The sequence below is a fragment of the Ammospiza nelsoni genome, chromosome 23 (genome assembly GCF_027579445.1).
Source record: "Ammospiza nelsoni isolate bAmmNel1 chromosome 23, bAmmNel1.pri, whole genome shotgun sequence".
Classification (NCBI taxonomy): domain Eukaryota; kingdom Metazoa; phylum Chordata; class Aves; order Passeriformes; family Passerellidae; genus Ammospiza; species Ammospiza nelsoni.
In genome coordinates, this window is record NC_080655.1 from 1,115,241 (window position 1) to 1,132,406 (window position 17,166).

Genomic DNA, 17,166 nt, shown 5'->3' on the forward strand with positions numbered 1-17,166 from the left:
ATTTATTCGGAGAGGGTGCAGGGGAGCAGCTCTGCTCTCCTGGTATTCCCAGCTGGGGTGGCTCATTTCTCAGCTAAATCAAACATTTTTAACAGCCTGCTGTCTTAGCTCCCAGGGACAGAAAACAGAGCCAGCCCTTTCTGTGCCAGTCCTGCCTGTTCTGTAGGTTTGGCCTTGGGGTTTTCCTGCCTGTTGCTCCGTTATGCAGGAATACACTCCAAAGCAGGGAATTTCGGGGCGGCAGGTGGCATCTCTGGGATAAGGGGTTTGCCTAGGGCCGCGTTCCCTCTCCTGGAGGGGCAGCAGGGGCATCCTGGAAATTCCCGACAATTCCCGACAATTCCCGGCAATTCGTGGCAATTCCCGGTACATCCTTGGCGCATCCCGGAACATTCCCAGCACATCCCCGGCACATCCCAGCAATTCCCGGCTCATTCCTGGGACATTCCCGGCAATTCCCAGCAATTCCCAGCGCATTCCCGGTAATTGCCGGCACATTCCCGACACATCCCGGCTCATCCCCGGCAATTCCCGACACATTCCCGGGACATCCCGGCAATTCCCGGTACATCCTTGGAACATCCCCGGCTCATTCCCGGCAATTCCCGGTACATCCCCGGCCCATCCCCGGCCCATCCCCGCTGTCGCTGCCGGCCCGCGGCTCCCCCAGCCCCGTTGCCATCCCGCGGCTCCCCAAACGCGCAGATCCTGGTGGGAAAGGCAATGCCAAGAGTTTGTTTCTCCCGCTGCCCTCCCCGCGCACAGCCCCCGAGGCCATCAATTATTAACTCGGGCAAGAGAAGGCGGCGTTTCCTCCGCAGCAGCGGCTGCTGGCAGGGATGGGGCTTGTCACAGCCCGGGCAGGTTTTCCTGCGGGAGCAGGGCGGTGTTTGGGAGGGATGGAGGGATGCTTGGAGCGTGTGGTGCTGTGCCAGAGCTCTGCTCGCTCAGCACGACGGGCTGGGCTGGCCTTGGCTCGCTGAACCCTCCAGGCAGGAAAGTGGCAGCAGCATCTCCGGGTTTTAAGCAGGGATGATGGTCCAGGAGGATTTCGTGGCAGGAAGAGGTGGTGGAGATTATCCAAGTGTCATTCTATAGGTGTCTGGAGAATTAAAATATACCTCTGCAGTAGCTTGGCTTTGCTGTTGGCTGTAGAGTTTTGTGGTCTCCTTTCAGGTTTATTTTAGAGAGAATCTTAAAAGTTTACAGTTTTCCTTCCCCCTGGATGGTCAATCATGGCTCACTGGAGGTCTCTGTGCTCGCCTTGCAACCACAAAACTCTCTCATTATTTCTCCTGGAGTGAAGAAATCACACTGGCTGCAGTGGGGACAGAACCTTCATTTCAGCTCCTGCTCCCACCCTGCTCTGTCTGCAGTTCGGAGCTGAGATTTTTGGATTCATTCCTTTCCCTACCTTGCTCCCCTCCTCCCTCACCCCAAAACAAGGGCAGGATTTGTCAGCTGTGAGTGCCCCTGACCTCTGTGTGTGTTTTGCCCCGCAGATCCGGGCGGATGGGCCGCCCCAGGGCGGGATCCAGTACGAGGTGGTGCCGGTGTTCAAGGACGGCAGCCCGGTGCTGCGGGACATGGCCTTCTCCGTGGACCACAAGTACCTGTACGTCATGTCAGAGCGCCAGGTGAGTGCCTGCTGCCCTGCCCGGGGCACCCCTGCTCCTCCCCTCAGCACTGTGCTCTGCAGATCAGCCCCGAGGTGCTGCGTGGGGATAAGGGCTCGGAGGGCCAGGAGCAGCTCGGGGCTTTGTGCCCCTGAGCAGAGATTGGCATCAGTGCTTGGGGGAGAGCTGAACCTGCTTGTTCCTGGCTGGACGGGATGGGAACTGAGCCGGTTTGGGGCTCTGAGCTGTTCCAGCCTCGGTCATGAACCACAGGGGTTCCTTGGTTATAAAGTTATTTGGAAACAGGGCAGAAATGTTTGAGGAGAGGGCAAAGTCTTCTCCCCACTGAAAAACTCGAGGGAGTGAACCCCTGAGGCTGAGGAAGGCATTTTGTGCTTGTTGGAAACTCTCATGGACAGACACTTGCATGAGCAGCCACAAATTTCAGATCCCATCCAGCTCAGGCTGGATAATGAGATCTGTGCAAACTTTGCAATTGAATTATTTTATTCAAATGTTAATGCTTGGTCACTGTGCAGGAGCCACGTGCTGCCCGTGCTCCCAGCAGGGAGGAAAGGACCCAGCGTGGATCTCAAACAGTTGAGGAAGGAGCAAAGTCCAGGGGGAATGCCTCTAACTCATCTTTTATGAGGCAAGAGCGTCTTAATATTCATCAAAGCGCTAATTTGCTTAATTGTGAAACAAAAAGATGTGAAGAGAATTAGCAAATAATAGAATATTCCTGGAACGTTAATTCCATTTCCAGCCACGGCTCTGCCTTGGGGAGGCTCCAGGAGCTGGGGGCTGCTGCCTCTCATTCCTTGCAGGCTTTGCCACAGGATTTGCCTGTTGCCCTTGCAGCAATGCGTGCTCTGGGTCCCAAAATGCAGCAGCCCATGCATATGGATCTGTCAGCTCCCGTGGTGACCCCAGTGCCCCCATCCTGCAGTGTGATAGGTCAGCAAAGTGCAGCCAAGGAGATATTGTTCCCTGGTTCTCTATAAAGGAGGCTGATGATTGAAAAGGGGTCAGAACTGAGAGGAGGAGGGAGGTCCAGCAGCCCCGGAGGGCTGAGGCTGTAAATGGTGAGAGGAGCCCTCAGAAGGACTGAGAATACACAGCAAAAAACGGCGTCTGAGGGCTGGAAATGGAGAACAAACCGAGATTTGCCACAGCAGAATGCCACAGAGAGCAGCTGCTCCTGGCAGGGCTGTGCTGCAGTTAACGTGGGGGGAGGATTGCCCAGAGCTGGGGTTTGATATCTGAGACAGAACCAGGCCAGGGCTGCGTCCACACACAGCCCTGGAGAATGGCTGGGGTTGTGAATTCACCTGGGAAAGGTGCTGGGGGTTGTGGATTCACCTGGGGAAGGTGCTGGGGTTGTGAATTCACCTGGGAAAGGTGCTGGGGGTTGTGGATTCACCTGGGGAAGGTGCTGGGGTTTGTGAATTCACCTGGGGAAGGTGCTGGGGTTGTGAATTCACCTGGGAAAGGTGCTGGGGGTTGTGGATTCACCTGGGGAAGGTGCTGGGGTTGTGAACTCACCTGGGGAAGGTGCTGGGGTTTGTGAATTCACCTGGGGAAGGTGCTGGCGTTGTGGATTCACCTGGGGAAGGTGCTGGGGTTGTGAACTCACCTGGGGAAGGTGCTGGCGTTGTGAATTCACCTGGGGAAGGTGCTGGGGTTTGTGAATTCACCTGGGGAAGGTGCTGGCGTTGTGGATTCACCTGGGGAAGGTTTTGGGCGTTGTGAATTCACCTGAGGAAGGTGTTGAGGGTTTGTGGAATTTATATGGGGAAGGTTTTGAGGGTTATGGAATTTATCTGGGGAAGGTGCTGGGGTTTGTGGAATTTACCTGGGGAAGGTGCTCCCCAACAGCTGCTGGCACCTCCTGAGCCCCTCTGGACATGGGGACAGCCCTGGGATGGGGTCTGGGACAGCCCATGGGCAGCTCCCAGGCCTGGGGCTGTGGGAATGGAGCTGTGCAACTGTGGGGCTGTGGAGATGGAGTTGTGAGGATGGAGATGTGGGGATGGAGCTGTGGGGCTCTGGAGATGGGACTGTGAGGATGGAGCTCTGGGGATGGATGGAGCTGTGGGGCAGTGGGGATGGGGTTGTGGGGATGGGGCTGTAGAAATGGAGCTGTGGGGCAGTGGGGATGGGGTTGTGAGGATGGAGCTGTGGGGATGGGGTTGTGAGGATGGAGCTGTGAGGATGGAGCTGTGAGGATGGGACTGTGGGGATGGGGTTGTGAGGATGGAGCTGTGGGGATGGGGCTGTGGGGCAGTGGGGATGGGGTTGTGAGGATGGAGCTGTGGGGATGGGACTGTGGGGATGGGGCTGTAGAAATGGAGCTGTGGAGATGCTTCCCACAAAGGATGGAGGGAGCTCCTCGGCACGGAGCCCAGCTCCCTTCTGTGCAGGCAGCAGGCAGGAGCAGCTCAGTGCAGAACTGCAGGGAAAAGAGCCTCTCCCTGCTCAGCTCTGGAGCTGTGGCTGCAGGCACAGCCCTTCCCCATCCCCTGGCTCCTGTCCCAGCCCTGTCTGTGCTTTGCTCCAGTTTTTTCCTCCCTCTTTTTTCAAGCTCTCCCTGAGCCTTTCATGTCTCGCTGCCAACTCCTTCCAAAGCAGAATATTTGACATTTGATTTCACTCCCACAAAGCACAGAAGCAACAGTTGCACAGCCCGATCCGGGGGAGAGAGGAATAAAGAAACTTTGCTTCCAGGCACTCGGGGGCTCTTGAACCACTCGGTTTAAGGGTGGTTATTAGGAGCTCTTTCAGGTTCCCTTCTCACAGCACCTGCTTTCAAACACTCACAGGGGAAAGGAGAAGTGGCTCTGACACTATTTAAAGCAGGAATTCATTGCTCAGTGTTGGTGGAGCAAACAAAGCCCATTTCTGCACACAGGCTGGGCAAGGCTGGGGAGAGCTGGATGGGGATGGAGATGATGGAAATGATGGAGATGGAAATGATGGAGATGGAGATGATGGGGATGATGGGGATGATGGAGATGGTGGAGATGGGTAGCATTGCAGGAGCTTTGTGAGGTTCCAGGGTGGGAATAGCACTGGCTCTGGCAGGTGCTGGCAGAGCTAATCACCCCAAAATCCCAATTTTTATTCACCGTGGGTTCTGTGGTGGGGGAACCATCACAGCCACAGTGAGGGGACCATGGCTCTTCTCAACCACTGCCCAGGACGAGCTGCTTAATTTTTCACAGACAATTTCAATTAACAGTTTCTACCAGGCAAAAACCCCAAACAAACAAACAAACAAACAAACAAAAAGGTATTGACATGGAATTAGTTTCCGCTTCACTGATGAGACATGAGGTGCACCTGGGGCTGATCAAACAGCAGGTGAGGAGTTAATGGCAATGTTTGACAACTGTGGGGCCACCAACGCCCCCTGATTTAAAAATCCCCATTTTGTCACAGAGTCTGTCACAGAGCCCTCACCAACAACCCCTGCACGTGCAGAAAATCTCTTGCAGAGGGAAGGGCTGAGGCTCCCACAAGTGCTGCTGGTGCTGGGCAGAAGTGGCTCTGTACTTCAGCCCAGCAGCATCGATTGTCTGGCTGTCAGTTGGGTTTCCTCAGTGCGTGCAAGCTCCAGCCCCATCAATCCTGTGGGATGGGGGTGCTCTGGTGGCCCCAGGGCTGCAGGAACCCCCTCTGCTCCCCCAGGCAGGGCTGTGGGCATTGTGTAAGCATCAGCAAAGCCAGGGCCAAAGATTTTCACAGCTCTGACAGAAAGAGGAATTTGATTATTTTTAAGGCAGGAGTGAGAGGAGCTCAATCAAACCCAGGGCAGGGATTGCTGGCTCCAAAAGATTTCAGCACCTAATCAAGGGCTGCAGACGTGGAATTTAAACCAGCAGGATGGAAATGGTGGCTGGGAGGAAGTTCCTGTGTTAGGGGTGAGGAAAACATCCCAGGAGGGCCCTCTCCACCCCAGCCTGGGCATCAGGGCTCCTGGCAGGTGGGAGCTGCAGGGGCAGAGGAGCTGGTGCTGAGCAGGCTCTCCCTCTGCCCTCACTGCCTCCTCCCTGCACAAAAACAACTGTGAATTTTCCGTTCCTTATTTCCCAGCTCGTGATGCCTCAGCTCTGGTGCTCCTCAGGTGAACCCCCAGGTGAGGTGCTGGGGGAAGAGCAGCACCTTCCTCAGCAGGCAGTGCCCAGGGTGCTGTAGGTGCAGAATTCACTTTGCAGAGCCGTCCTCCACAATCCCTGCAGCCTCCATGGGCTCAGGAGCTGCTCCAGGCACAGGGGAGGATTTCCCTGCTCTGAGGGGTGGAACAGAGCAGCCTCCTCCTCTGGGAGCCTCAGCACTCCCCAGGCAGAGATGAGAGCCCAGAACCACCCCGTGAACACCAACAAACACAGCAGAGCCCTGAGGGAGCCCCTGCTGCTCCAGGCAGCGCTGGATGCGCCCTCTGCGGCTTTGGAGGGCACAGGTTTGTGTTCTTTGATGGAACCACACAACGGTTTGGGTTGGGAGGGTTCAGATCTCGTCTCATCCTGCCCCAGGTTGCTCCCAGCCCTGTCCAAACTGGCTTTGAACTCTGCAGGGATGGGGCAGCCACATCTCCTCCTCCTTTATTCCCAACCTGTTGCTTTTCCACCGACTGAACTCCCCTTCCACATCCATCACTGTGTCTTTAGGTAAAGAAATTGTCTTTTAGCCTGCTCTGGGAGCAGTGAAATATTTGCTTTGCAAGTGCCCCTGTGCCAGGAGCTGCAGCTCTCCAGGGATAATTTGTTGTGCATTCCTCTGCCCTGTAACCCCCAGAGGCTTCAGTCCTGTGCAAACTGCTTTGCTTTGGGATGAATTTTCTGGATGCTGAGGGAGGGGGAGGCAGAGAGGAGCTGCCCAGATGATTTAGGAGAGATTGGATTGGAGTGAGGGCTGAGAAAAACAGGGGAGCCCATCAGTCCTGGAGCCTGAGCAGGGCTGTAAATACCGATGGTGTCCTGAGGAGAACTGAGAAAACATGATAAAAAATGCACGAGGCGTGGATAAAAGGGTCTGCAGTCATCAGGAGGGGAAAAAAAATGAACTGATTAAATTTTTAACTACATTATCTGCTAGTTGAACAGCCAGTTAGCTGGACATAATCTCAGCAAACTTGGAGCACAGGGAGAAGGGCTCAGCTGGATCCCACCAGAGGTGCCCAAAATCCTTTCTGCCCTGAGAGTCCCTGCACCTGCTCATGGGCTGGGACAGAGAGGAGCTGGATGGGCACAGGAGCCCCTGGAGAGGAAGAATTGTGTGTGCACAGCTCCTCCTCCATCCTCCCAAATTTCCCGACCTCAATTAGGAATAATTAAGAAATCCCGCTAAAAGCTTGTCTGCTCTCATCGACAATACCTGGCTGCCAGGGAGGATGTGTTAATTACCATGATTGCCCAAAAAGCCGAGCCCGGGCAGGTGGGGCCCTGCTGGGCTCCTGCTGCCAGCACATTTGTCAGCCCTGCTGGGGCTCACCTGGCCCAGAGCTCCCCCAGCCCCAGGGATGTCTGTCCAGACCCAAAATAAACGCAGACAGCTCCTGTGAGGTGAGGAATCCTTGGAGAATGAACTTTGCTGGAAGAAGGGCTGGGGGAGGCGTTGGTGTGAGCAGGGGTCAGTGGATTTGTTTTTCCTGCATGAGTTATGTCTCAGGCATTGCCCGTGTGGTTGTTCCTTTCAAGCGCTGCCTGCCTTTGCCTGCAGTTTGTTTGTTTTGCTTTGGTTTTTTCTTTGTATTAGGGCTGTTTCTTCCCCTGCCAGTCACAGCCACAGGGTTCCCACGTGTTTGCTTCGGAATTTGCTTCCCTTTCCAATTCCTCCCCTTCCACAGAGCCATTGTTTCATTTCCATTCCAGCCACCACAGTCCTGAGGTATTTCTAGAATTTCCCTTACGGGTGCAGAGCCTCAGCTCCCCAGGGCTGCAGGGTCTGCAAAGGAGCTCTGATGTCCCTCCAGATCTGGTGCCACCATCCCTGCCCCATGCTGAGGGAAGCTGAGCCCGTGGACTCCCAGGATTTTTTGGGTTGGAAAGGACCTTAAAGCTCCGCTGGAAGCAGGCAGGGATACCTCCCAGTCCAGCTCTGTGGGTGATGCTGGTTTTCAAGGCTGGGTTTGGAATGCTGCAGGATTTCCTGTCTGGATGGACAGACAGACAGACCCAGGTCCTCCTTACCAGCGCTAAAAGGAGAGAGCTGTGTTCCCAGAGGAGAAAAGGCCTTGAAGGAGAGATCTGAAATACCACACTCAGTGCTCAGTGATGAGATTTAAAACCAAATTTGGATTGTTTTTCCCCTTTAAAGTTCCCCTCGTCCCCCATCCCCTGCTCCTGGAATAGTTTGTGGAGAGGAGTTTGGGGGTACTGAGCCAGCGAGGCCGGGAATTGCTCACATCAGGCACCAACAGAAAGGAAACATAACTCACAATATGCTGAGGGGAGCTCTGAAATTGCACAAATTATTCTACTTTATACTTTAATTAGTTCGAATTAGCAGTGGGAATAGATGCATAAAATGATCCAGCGAAGGGTGAAATGGAAAAAGGGCCGCGGCGTGGAGGATCCTTTATTGTGATGGGGCTTGTGCACTCAGTGCAGGAGCTGCTCCTGCTGGATCCCTCCATCCCCCTCATCCCTGGCAGTGTCCCAGCCAGGCTGGACAGGGTTTGGGACAGTGGGAGGTGGCAGGGTGGCACTGGAAGGCGACCCCATGGCAGGGGTGGCACTGGAGGGGGTTTGAGATCCTTTCCAACCCAAACCATTCTTGGTTCTGACTCTGCCAAGTTCAAGCTCTGTCCTGCAGTGTTTCCCTTGGATCAGGCTTTGCCTGGTCTCCTCAGAAGCCTGGGGCAATGTGGCACTTTGCTGGTGGCAGTGTGGGCTGGGGGAGCAGCTGAGAGCCCCCCCAGCATTGCCCTCTCCAGGCTTCCAGCTCCTGCTTGGAGTCAGTCTGAGCCTCAAAGGGGCAGAAGGATTTAAAAGAGTTCAAATCCACCCTGACTCTTAAAGCCTTTGCCTTCTTCTCCTTTTCCCCTGAAGACTCTGAAAAATTCCCCCAGATGAGGTGGAACTTGACTCAAGCTCCTGCAGTCTCCAGAGAGGTTGAAAATGATGGATGTGCCCCAGGGAAAGTGGCTGGAATGGCCTTGCAAGCTGGGACTAAATATAAAAGTTAAGGTTGGTTGTAAAGCAGGAAAAAACCAAATTTTTGTGAGGTTTGCTCTTGCTCTCCCTCCTCCTCCTCCTCTGGAAAAATATTTCCCGTTATAACTTTCCTGTGGCAAGAAGTGTTGATATTTTCTGGAGGGAGGTGCATGGATTTCTCAGGGATGATCCTGGAGAGCACATTCAGCACCCAAATGCAAATCCTGAGCACCAACCTTGGGGCAGATCCTGACTTTGTAAACAAGAACCCCTCTGGCCTTGGGTGTCCCTCCGTCCCCAAGGTCCCTCCAGCCCCATCCCTGTGCTGTTCCAAGGAGCCATTTGATAACTGTGGCATTTCTGCCTGATGCTGGGGAGGGGAGGGAGCCCCATCAATAACCCTGTATTTATTTGAGCAGCGAGCAGGAATGTGCCTGGCAGACTAAACACTGCCTGCTCCCCCTGCCCCAGCCCTGCCCAGGGCCCTGCCAAGAGTGCTGGGGGCCAGACAGACAGGGGGAGCAGCAATCCTGGCCTGGAGCTTTCTGTGTGGGTGTTAAAGAAATTATTTTTATTGTAATCAAGCCTGGAACGTGCTGCTCACACAGGGGGATTGTTGTTTTCCCTCTTCATTTTCCCTCTGCCTTTTCCACCGGTTTCTCTGCAGCAGCCCCCACCAGGCTGTGAAGGTTTGGCTCTCCACTCCCAGATTTGGGAGATGGAGCAGCAATATCAATTTTTAGACCAGGGTTGAAGTGTAGAGATGCTGTGTGACCTGTCCTAAGTGACACAGGAAATCTGGGAAAGCCCCCAGACCCTCATGCCCACAGCCATTCCTCTCTCCTGCCCAGGCTGATGCTCCAACGAGCAGAAGGAGGGAAGAGAAGGCCCTGGGTGTGGTTTGCAGTGCCAGGTTGTTTATAAAGACCCATAAATCCAGGCATCACCTTCCCACCTGCAGCTATTCCTGTGCACTCCTTGGAGTGAGCTTTTAGAATGGGTAAATGCCCATGAAAAGCTGATCCCAGTGCACCAGTGTTGGTGTTCCCTTTCAAACTGCTGGGCAGGGCAGCACAGGGGGCTGCAGGACATGCAGAGCCCACCCTGGCTTGGCAGGGCTCCAGAGATGCTTTCAAATAATTTAATTAAAAGAGCCTCCAGGAATTCCATCCCAGCAGTGGAGAAATAGGGAGGCTTGGGGAGGAAGGGCCACAAAAAGGGCCCCAGGCACTGAGGGGCCCTCAGCTGCTGAGGTGGCTGGAGAAGATGGGGCTGCTGGAGGTGGAATGAGATGAGCTTTAAAGTCCTTTCCAAGCCAAACCATTCCAGGATTCGCTGATTCTAAGGCTCTCAGAGGCTGGGTGCTGCCTTTTGCTTTGTTAGTGACACCCTTCATGACCCTGCCATGGCCTCCAGAGCCACATCAAAACCAAACTGGCCAAAATCCCTGGAGATTGAGGGCAGGATTTGGTCTGGGGTTGCTGCCTGCCTGGTTGGAGCTGAGGGGAGCAATTTTCCCCAATCTGTTGGAGTGATCCCAGCACTCAGCACTGGGATCAGGGACTTCTCCTTTGCCTCCTGCCCTTGTTTTGGGCTTTCCCCCAACCATTTAAGTGATTTTCCCCATCCATTTAAGTGACTCGCAACTGCCAGTGCCTTGGGTGCTATTAACACCTCGCTAAGAACTGCATCTCAGTATTTTTATTTTCATTTTCTTCGGGAAGGAAGCAGGGGAAGGCCAGGGTTTAACAATAACCCCTCCCTGTGTGGCTGGGCCTTGGAGCTGACAGCGCTGCCCACAAAAACAATTCGCTCAAAAATCCATCCAAAAAAGAGCTGACCACACTTTTATTTGGAGAAGCCGTGCCAGAAACAGCATTCCCGTGCCTGCAGAGAGGAGGGGGCAGGCTCCAGGCACTCAAAAACAAGCTGGCTTTTTCCATTTTAGGCCCTTGCGTGGTCCAGGCTGGTGGCCTGGGCTCCAGCTCGTCCCTGGCACCTCGTCCAAGCAGGATGCTGGAGGAAATATTGGATTTGTAGGGGAAAATCTCCCTAAGAGGCAGCGCTAGAGGGGTGGGATTGGGTTTAGGCTTTGTTTGGGGGATGCAGCCAGCCAGAACAGCAGATCCCACCCAAAAAGGACCTGAGCCCTTAAAGGGAATAAGGCTATGAGAGAATCACAGAATTCCCCGGGCTAGGAGGCACCCACAGGGATCACTGAGCCCTGGCTCTGCTCAGCACACCCCAAAACCCCACCCTGTGCCTCAGAGCAGTGTCCAAACGCTGAGTTTTGGTTATTTTAGGGGTGTTTTAATCCATGAGCGGGTTTCTGAAGCCATAGCACCAGAACGTGGGGTTTTGTGTAGGGTCTGTGGGGGTTTTGTGTGGGGTATATGTGGGTTTCTGTGGGGTTTTTGTGGGGGGGTTCTGTGTGAATTTGTTTGGAGTTTATGTGGTTTTGTGGGGGGTTTTTGTGTGGGGTTTGTGTGGGTTTTTGTGTGGGGGTTCTGTGTGGATTTATGTGGTTTTGTGTGAGGTTTACGTGGTTTGTGTGGGTTTCTGTGTGTTTTGTGTGGCTTTTTTGTGGGTTTGTGTGAGGTTTCTGTGGGTTTGTGTGGGGTTTGTGTAAGGGATTTTGCGTGGGGGATTTTGTGTGTGGGGTTTTGTGGGTTTCTGTGTGGGTTTGTGTGGGGTTTCTGTGTGGTTTTGTGTGGGGTTTCTGTGGGTTTGTGAGGTCGCCCCGATGGCAGCAGTGTCACAGCACTGGAGGCTCCCCTGAGCTGCCCGTGGTTATTGTCTTTGGGTGCAGGGCAGGACGGGCGGGCTCCAGGCTGGGCTGTGTAAATCTCGTTAGAAAGCCATTCCCAGCTAATGAAACCCTGGGAGAGAGGGATTTGGCTCCCCAGCCCTCAGCTGGAATAAATCCATCTCCAGTTGTGTGTGGGCTGCTCTGCCCTCTCCCCCAGCACAGGGGAGCAGCACTTGGTGCATCAGCACCTCCATAATGGCAGATGATAATTATCTGCTCTTATTTAAAAAAAAAAAAAAGCAAAAACCAAAATAAAAACTACCACAAAAAGCCTCACCTGGCCTTTAATCCTTGTGCAGGAAGGGGAAGCAGCCATGTAAATAATTCTGCCTCCCCTGCAGCCTGCTGGGCTCTGGGTATTAATGCCAGGGGCCGGAGCTGTTGGGGAAAGCTGGTGAGAGGAGGGATTTGGGATAAATGCACCTCAGCTCTGCTGTTTGCGTAGCTGGGATGTGCCTGCCCCAGCCACGGGTCCCACAGGGGTCATGTTTGTTTGGCTGTGCCTTTACTGCTCTAAGTGTGAATTTAGCAGCTCCTACCGGGTGAAATACGATTGTCTCTGTGCTCCACGGCCAGGCTGGGCTTTGCTGAGGTTCTGAGCGCAGCTGCTGCAATATTCGGGTTTATTACCACCCAGCCAAGGCAGACACACAGCCCTGGGGCTCAGCTGCTGGATCTGTGCCTGGATTTGTCCCTTTTCTGCAGATTTGGGGTGATTTGGATACCCAGGGCTGGCTGCCATCCCCATCCCTGCAGAGATGCATGATCCCTCCTGTCCTTGTGCTGGGCCTTCTCCTCCCTGCAGGCACTGAGGCAGGGATTGCTCTGCTCTCTGCTTTTTCTTGATTTATCTGTTTTCCCCTCACCCATCTTGCCTTTCTCACCCATATTTATCCACATATCTATCTCTCTATATATTTATCCAACAACTGAGATGCAAATCCAGCAGTGCAGAGGCAGCCAGGCCCATCTGGGACAGCACAGGCTGCTGGAAATATTTCCATAGCTTTGCATTCCCTTTCCCCCTGTCTGTCCCAAAGAACACAGGGGTATCCTCTGCATGTAATGAAGTCTCTGAAGGGTTGAACAATATTTCTTTTCCGCCTCTAACTAATCTTTTTTAATGCTTGACAGCCTCATGTTCTGTAATTTAATGCATTTTATTTAGAAAATAACATTTAGTGCCACTTTGGATTTCCAATTATTCTTCAATCGGACTTTGAGGGCCTGATGTCTTTGTCACTTGGATGTGTGCAAGAGATGGCAACATCAGAGCAGACAACAGCAAATTATTTCCACTACTGATTACTAGGCTGGGGAGGAAAATATGCAGGGACAAATTTAGTCTCAGCATAAATGTATGAAAATGAGTTAAAGCATTACAGCAGCAGCAGCTTTGTGGCTGGGTGTGGATGGGCAGAACCAGCCTGGCTCACCCTGCAGCACCAGGGGATCTTTGGGGATCTCTCCTGAGATGTTTCCTTGGTCTCACTGACGTGTCCATAGGTGGGAACAGACCCATGTCCTACACCCAGCCACGCCAGGCTCCTTCTGTGGGGAAAAGGGCTTAGAGCTCCTTTTCCTGCAGAACTCGGGAGTTTGGGATATGCTTAGGACAGCTCGTTCCTCACGCTGCCCGTCAGGTTCCTAAATTATTTTTGACAGCCGTGTGTAATGATATACAAATGGGAAAGTGATGGAGTAGCAGAAAATTGACTGGCAAGGACAGCGTGATGGAGTTGGAGAGCAATCCTGCTGAAAAGCCATGGAGACTGCGGAGTGTTCCTGGAGCAAACACCAGGCAGGGCCTGGCCAGGCTGTGATACCAAGCAGCAGTGATACCACTCTGTGACCTTTAAAGCTACTTAGGGCACTCAAATGCTTTGGATTTTCAAGGCGCTGTAAAATTACACAAACCTGCCGTGCCAGGGATGTTCCTCCCAGGTTTGTGCAGTGTTTGAACAGTTTGAAGAGCCCTGAATGGTTCAGAAATGGAGAATTGAGGGTTGTCTGTGTTCCTGCCCCGTGTGCAGCAGGCCTTTGTGGCTGTGGAGAAGGTTTGAGCAGGGTCTGTGCTGAATGTGCCTGGCATTGCCACAGAGCTCACTTGGCAAGGCAGCATCCCATGGATGTGGGCTCTGAGGGATGGACTCTGCAGCTCTGCCAGCCTGGATTTATGGAATCCTGGGGTATGGAAGGGACCCACAAGGATCATCCACCCCAAAATCCCACCCTGGGCATCCCTGGGGGCATTTCCAAACACTCCTGGAGCTCTGGCAGCCTCGGGGAGCCTGGGCAGTGCCCAGCACTGGTCACCCACTCTGGGGTGCGGGATGCTGTGCTGGAAATGCAGAGGGAATGGGCACTGGAGGAGCCAGAGGGGCTGGATGGCATCATTTGGGCAGAGCTGCAGCTCAGTAACCCTGCCAGGCACACGCGAGGTGCGGGCACAGCGAGGCTGGGCCATTGGAGAGGTGCCCGCGTGTGCCAAGAAAACAAACAGAAAGGGCCAGTCAAAGCTTTTCAGTGTCACTGACACCCTGGGACGTGCCAGAGCCGGGAACAAAGGCGGCATTGAGGCACAGCACGGCCTGGGAGGCTGCAGGGAGCGGGCAGATGCGGGGCTGTGCCCACCCTGTGCCCACGCTGTGCCCACGGCCACTCGGACATGGTGGGTGGCAGGACACGGCCTGGGCTGGCTCCTCAGCAAGGAGGGCAAACAAAACGTGACCTCCACACCCCCCTGTGTGCCAGGGGTGGCACTGAGGGGGCTCTGTAGGGACAGCAGGACATTCCTGCTCCTGCCAGGCACAAGGCAAAGGCAGCTCCGAGGTGAGGTGGCAGGGGATGGGTGGCTTTGGGACACTGGGCTGGACACAGAGTGCCGCCAGAGATTTGGGGCACACCTTGCCTGTGTGCCCTCCAAAAGTGCCAGGCAGGGAGGTTCATCCCACAGGCTGTGGGGATGGACAGGGCACTGCCACCCGTGCCGTGCCCCACTGCAGTGCCCTGCCTTGCCCATGAGCTTGGGTGATGTTCTGTGTGAGAACATGGTGACTGCTCCAGCAGGGCTGCAGCTCCCCTGGCACTCCAGGCACACCAGGACACACACCCTGCACTGGGGACTGCCAGGGTGACCCCGGCCTGTGGCTTTGGCTGCTTTGCTCCAACCCAGGAAAGCAAGGGTTAAGCTCAGGGCCCCTCTGGAGAGGGGGAAATAACCCCAGGGACCCCGGGGTCCCTCGCTCTGCTCCAGCTGCCTCCGTGCATGTGCTGCTCATTTTTCATCCTGAGCACAGCTGCCGCCAGCAGCTCCGTGCTACCCCTGCTCCTGCCAGTTTTATGAGCAGACAATAAAGAGGGGGAGCACGCAAACCACCGAGGTTCATCTGCCAATTGTCAGGGACTGAGCCATGGCAGGCACCTTTTCATTAGCAGCGCTCTTTATTCACCCCCCACAGGCTGCTCTCATTTTGAGGAGGGGACATGCTGCTGCTGCTCGGGTTTTTATGGTGCTTTGGCCCTGATTAGCCGGGTGGGATGGGAGGAGCTGCCTTCCCTGGGGTCTCTCCCGGGGCGCAGAGATCGATGCCAGGGCTGGCAGAGCCCCAGGGCTGCCCCTCTCCCTTCAGCTGGGTAATTAGCAGCTCTGGAGAGGGGGAACAGAGGTCACACGTGGAGCGGGACCATTAACCCCGTCCCTTGCCAGCCACCCTGCAGGGAAATGCCCTCGGAGCAGCTGCTGCAGCGCTGGCTCCCAGCAGGACGGAGGCAGCTGAGGCAGGGCAGAGCCCCTGCCAGGGCATTCACCCTGCTGGGAGCTTGCAGCTGACAGACACCGTGCCAGGGATGAAGTTTAGCCCAGAAGTGGAGGTTTCGTGGCTTCACATGGCAGAAAGAGCCACCCTTAGGGGTCCCTGTGCCCAGCTCCCTGCCAGAGGCAGAACACAGGAGGTTTGCCCTGACAGACACCGTGCCAGGGACCAAGCTTGGTTCAGAAGTGGAGGTTTCATGGTTTCACGTGGCAGAAAGATCCATCCTTGTGGGTCCCTGTCCCTGCTTCTGCCAGAGGCAGAAGATAGGAGGTCATGGATCCACCAGCTCTTCTCCTGGTTTTTGGCATTCCCACGTTGTCATTAATGAGCTGATCCCTGCTCAATGCCCCACCCTAGAGCAATGATTCCCCTTGCTCCCAGCCTCCCCACAGAAGCTGGTTAATTCTGTCCTCCCCAGTCCCTTGCAAGCCCAGAGCTTTTCCTGGAGCTGCTCTGTAGGTAGGCTCAGCACAGGCTGCAGGATCCCCCTGGCAGTCTGTTGGGTCTGCTGCTGCACTGACGCCAGGGATATTTATGGAAATACATGCAGAAGCTCCTCAGGCTCCGGTGGAGCAGAAACAGTTTCATGGCATTATTTGCCCAAAATGCCACCGTTCTGAGTGCTGGATCCGGGCACTGAGAGGCTGATGTCAAAGCAGCTGCTTGCAGCAGGAGCTGAGGTGGCTGCCAGGGACAAGTGCCTCAATGTGGCAGCCCTGAGATCATTAATGCAGCATTAATTCTGGGGTCTGAGCTTGTATCAGCCCTGGGAGCATCAATGCAGCAATTCTGGGGTCTGAGCTTGTATCAGCCCTGGGAGCATCAATGCAGCAATTCTGGGTTCTGTGTGGGGGCTCTGAGCTTGTATCAGCCCTGGGAGCATTAATGCAGCAATTCTGGGTTCTGTGTGGTGGCTCTGAGCGTGTATCAGCCCTGGGAGCATCAATGCAGCAATTCTGGGTTCTGTGTGGGGGCTCTGAGCGTGTATCAGCCCTGGGAGCATCAATGCAGCAATTCTGGGGTCTGTGTGGGGGCTCTGAGCTTGTATCAGCCCTGGGAGCATCAATGCAGCAATTCTGGGGGACTCTGAGCTTGTATCAGCCCTGACTCAGTCAGAGCATTGCCACAGCCCCAGAGCTGCTCTTTGATTCCCCATCTCCCGTGCAGCAGAGCAGCAGCCCAAGGAAAAGCAGGTAAAGATCAAAGCCAAACCCTTCACCCGACCCTTCTCTGGCTCCAAACCCCATCCCAGCTCTCGTTTCCCACAACGGGAGGCCCTGCCTTGGTGCTCCCACTTTCCCAGGGGCGCTCCCAAGCCGCAGGCAGCCGCGTGTGCTCCGGGCTGTTTGAAGAGCTCACTTGTGGTGGCACCGCAAAATGAAGTCATGTCCCAAGGGTTGTGGGGAGGGTTTGATGGGGAAAACCGCCGTGTTGTGGCTCGTGACCCAGCCAAACCCTAATTGTGTGTTTAGCACAGCCCGGGCTGGAGCTGTTTCCTTGGCACGCTGCCCTTGGCTGGGATCACCCATCCTGTGGTTGGGGCTGCTCAGGAGTCACCCCAGTCATTAGGAAAGGAATGTTAAAGGGCTGTTGTGTAAACCCTGAGCAGGCCTTGTGTTCAGTGTAAATCTGCTGCAGGGAACGGTTTAACCTTCATCGTATTTTTTTTTTTTATTATTTCATTAAGTAAGATTTATACAGGTAGAGTATTGGAAAGGTCATCCGTCCCTTGAGCTGTGGGAAGAGCTCTGAGCATTCCTCCCTCTCCA

At 54.6% G+C, this 17,166-nt stretch overlaps 1 protein-coding gene across 1 annotated transcript in view; it reads left to right on the forward strand.

Moving 5' to 3' along the window:
* The window catches only part of PLXNA2 (plexin A2), a 137,344-nt gene that overhangs the window by 45,807 nt on the left and 74,371 nt on the right, over nucleotides 1–17,166 (forward strand). Inside the window, exon 4 of the mRNA XM_059487865.1 lies at nucleotides 1,503–1,637. Within this exon, the coding sequence (XP_059343848.1) occupies nucleotides 1,503–1,637 (135 nt within the window). The remainder of the gene's footprint in view (nucleotides 1–1,502; nucleotides 1,638–17,166) is intronic.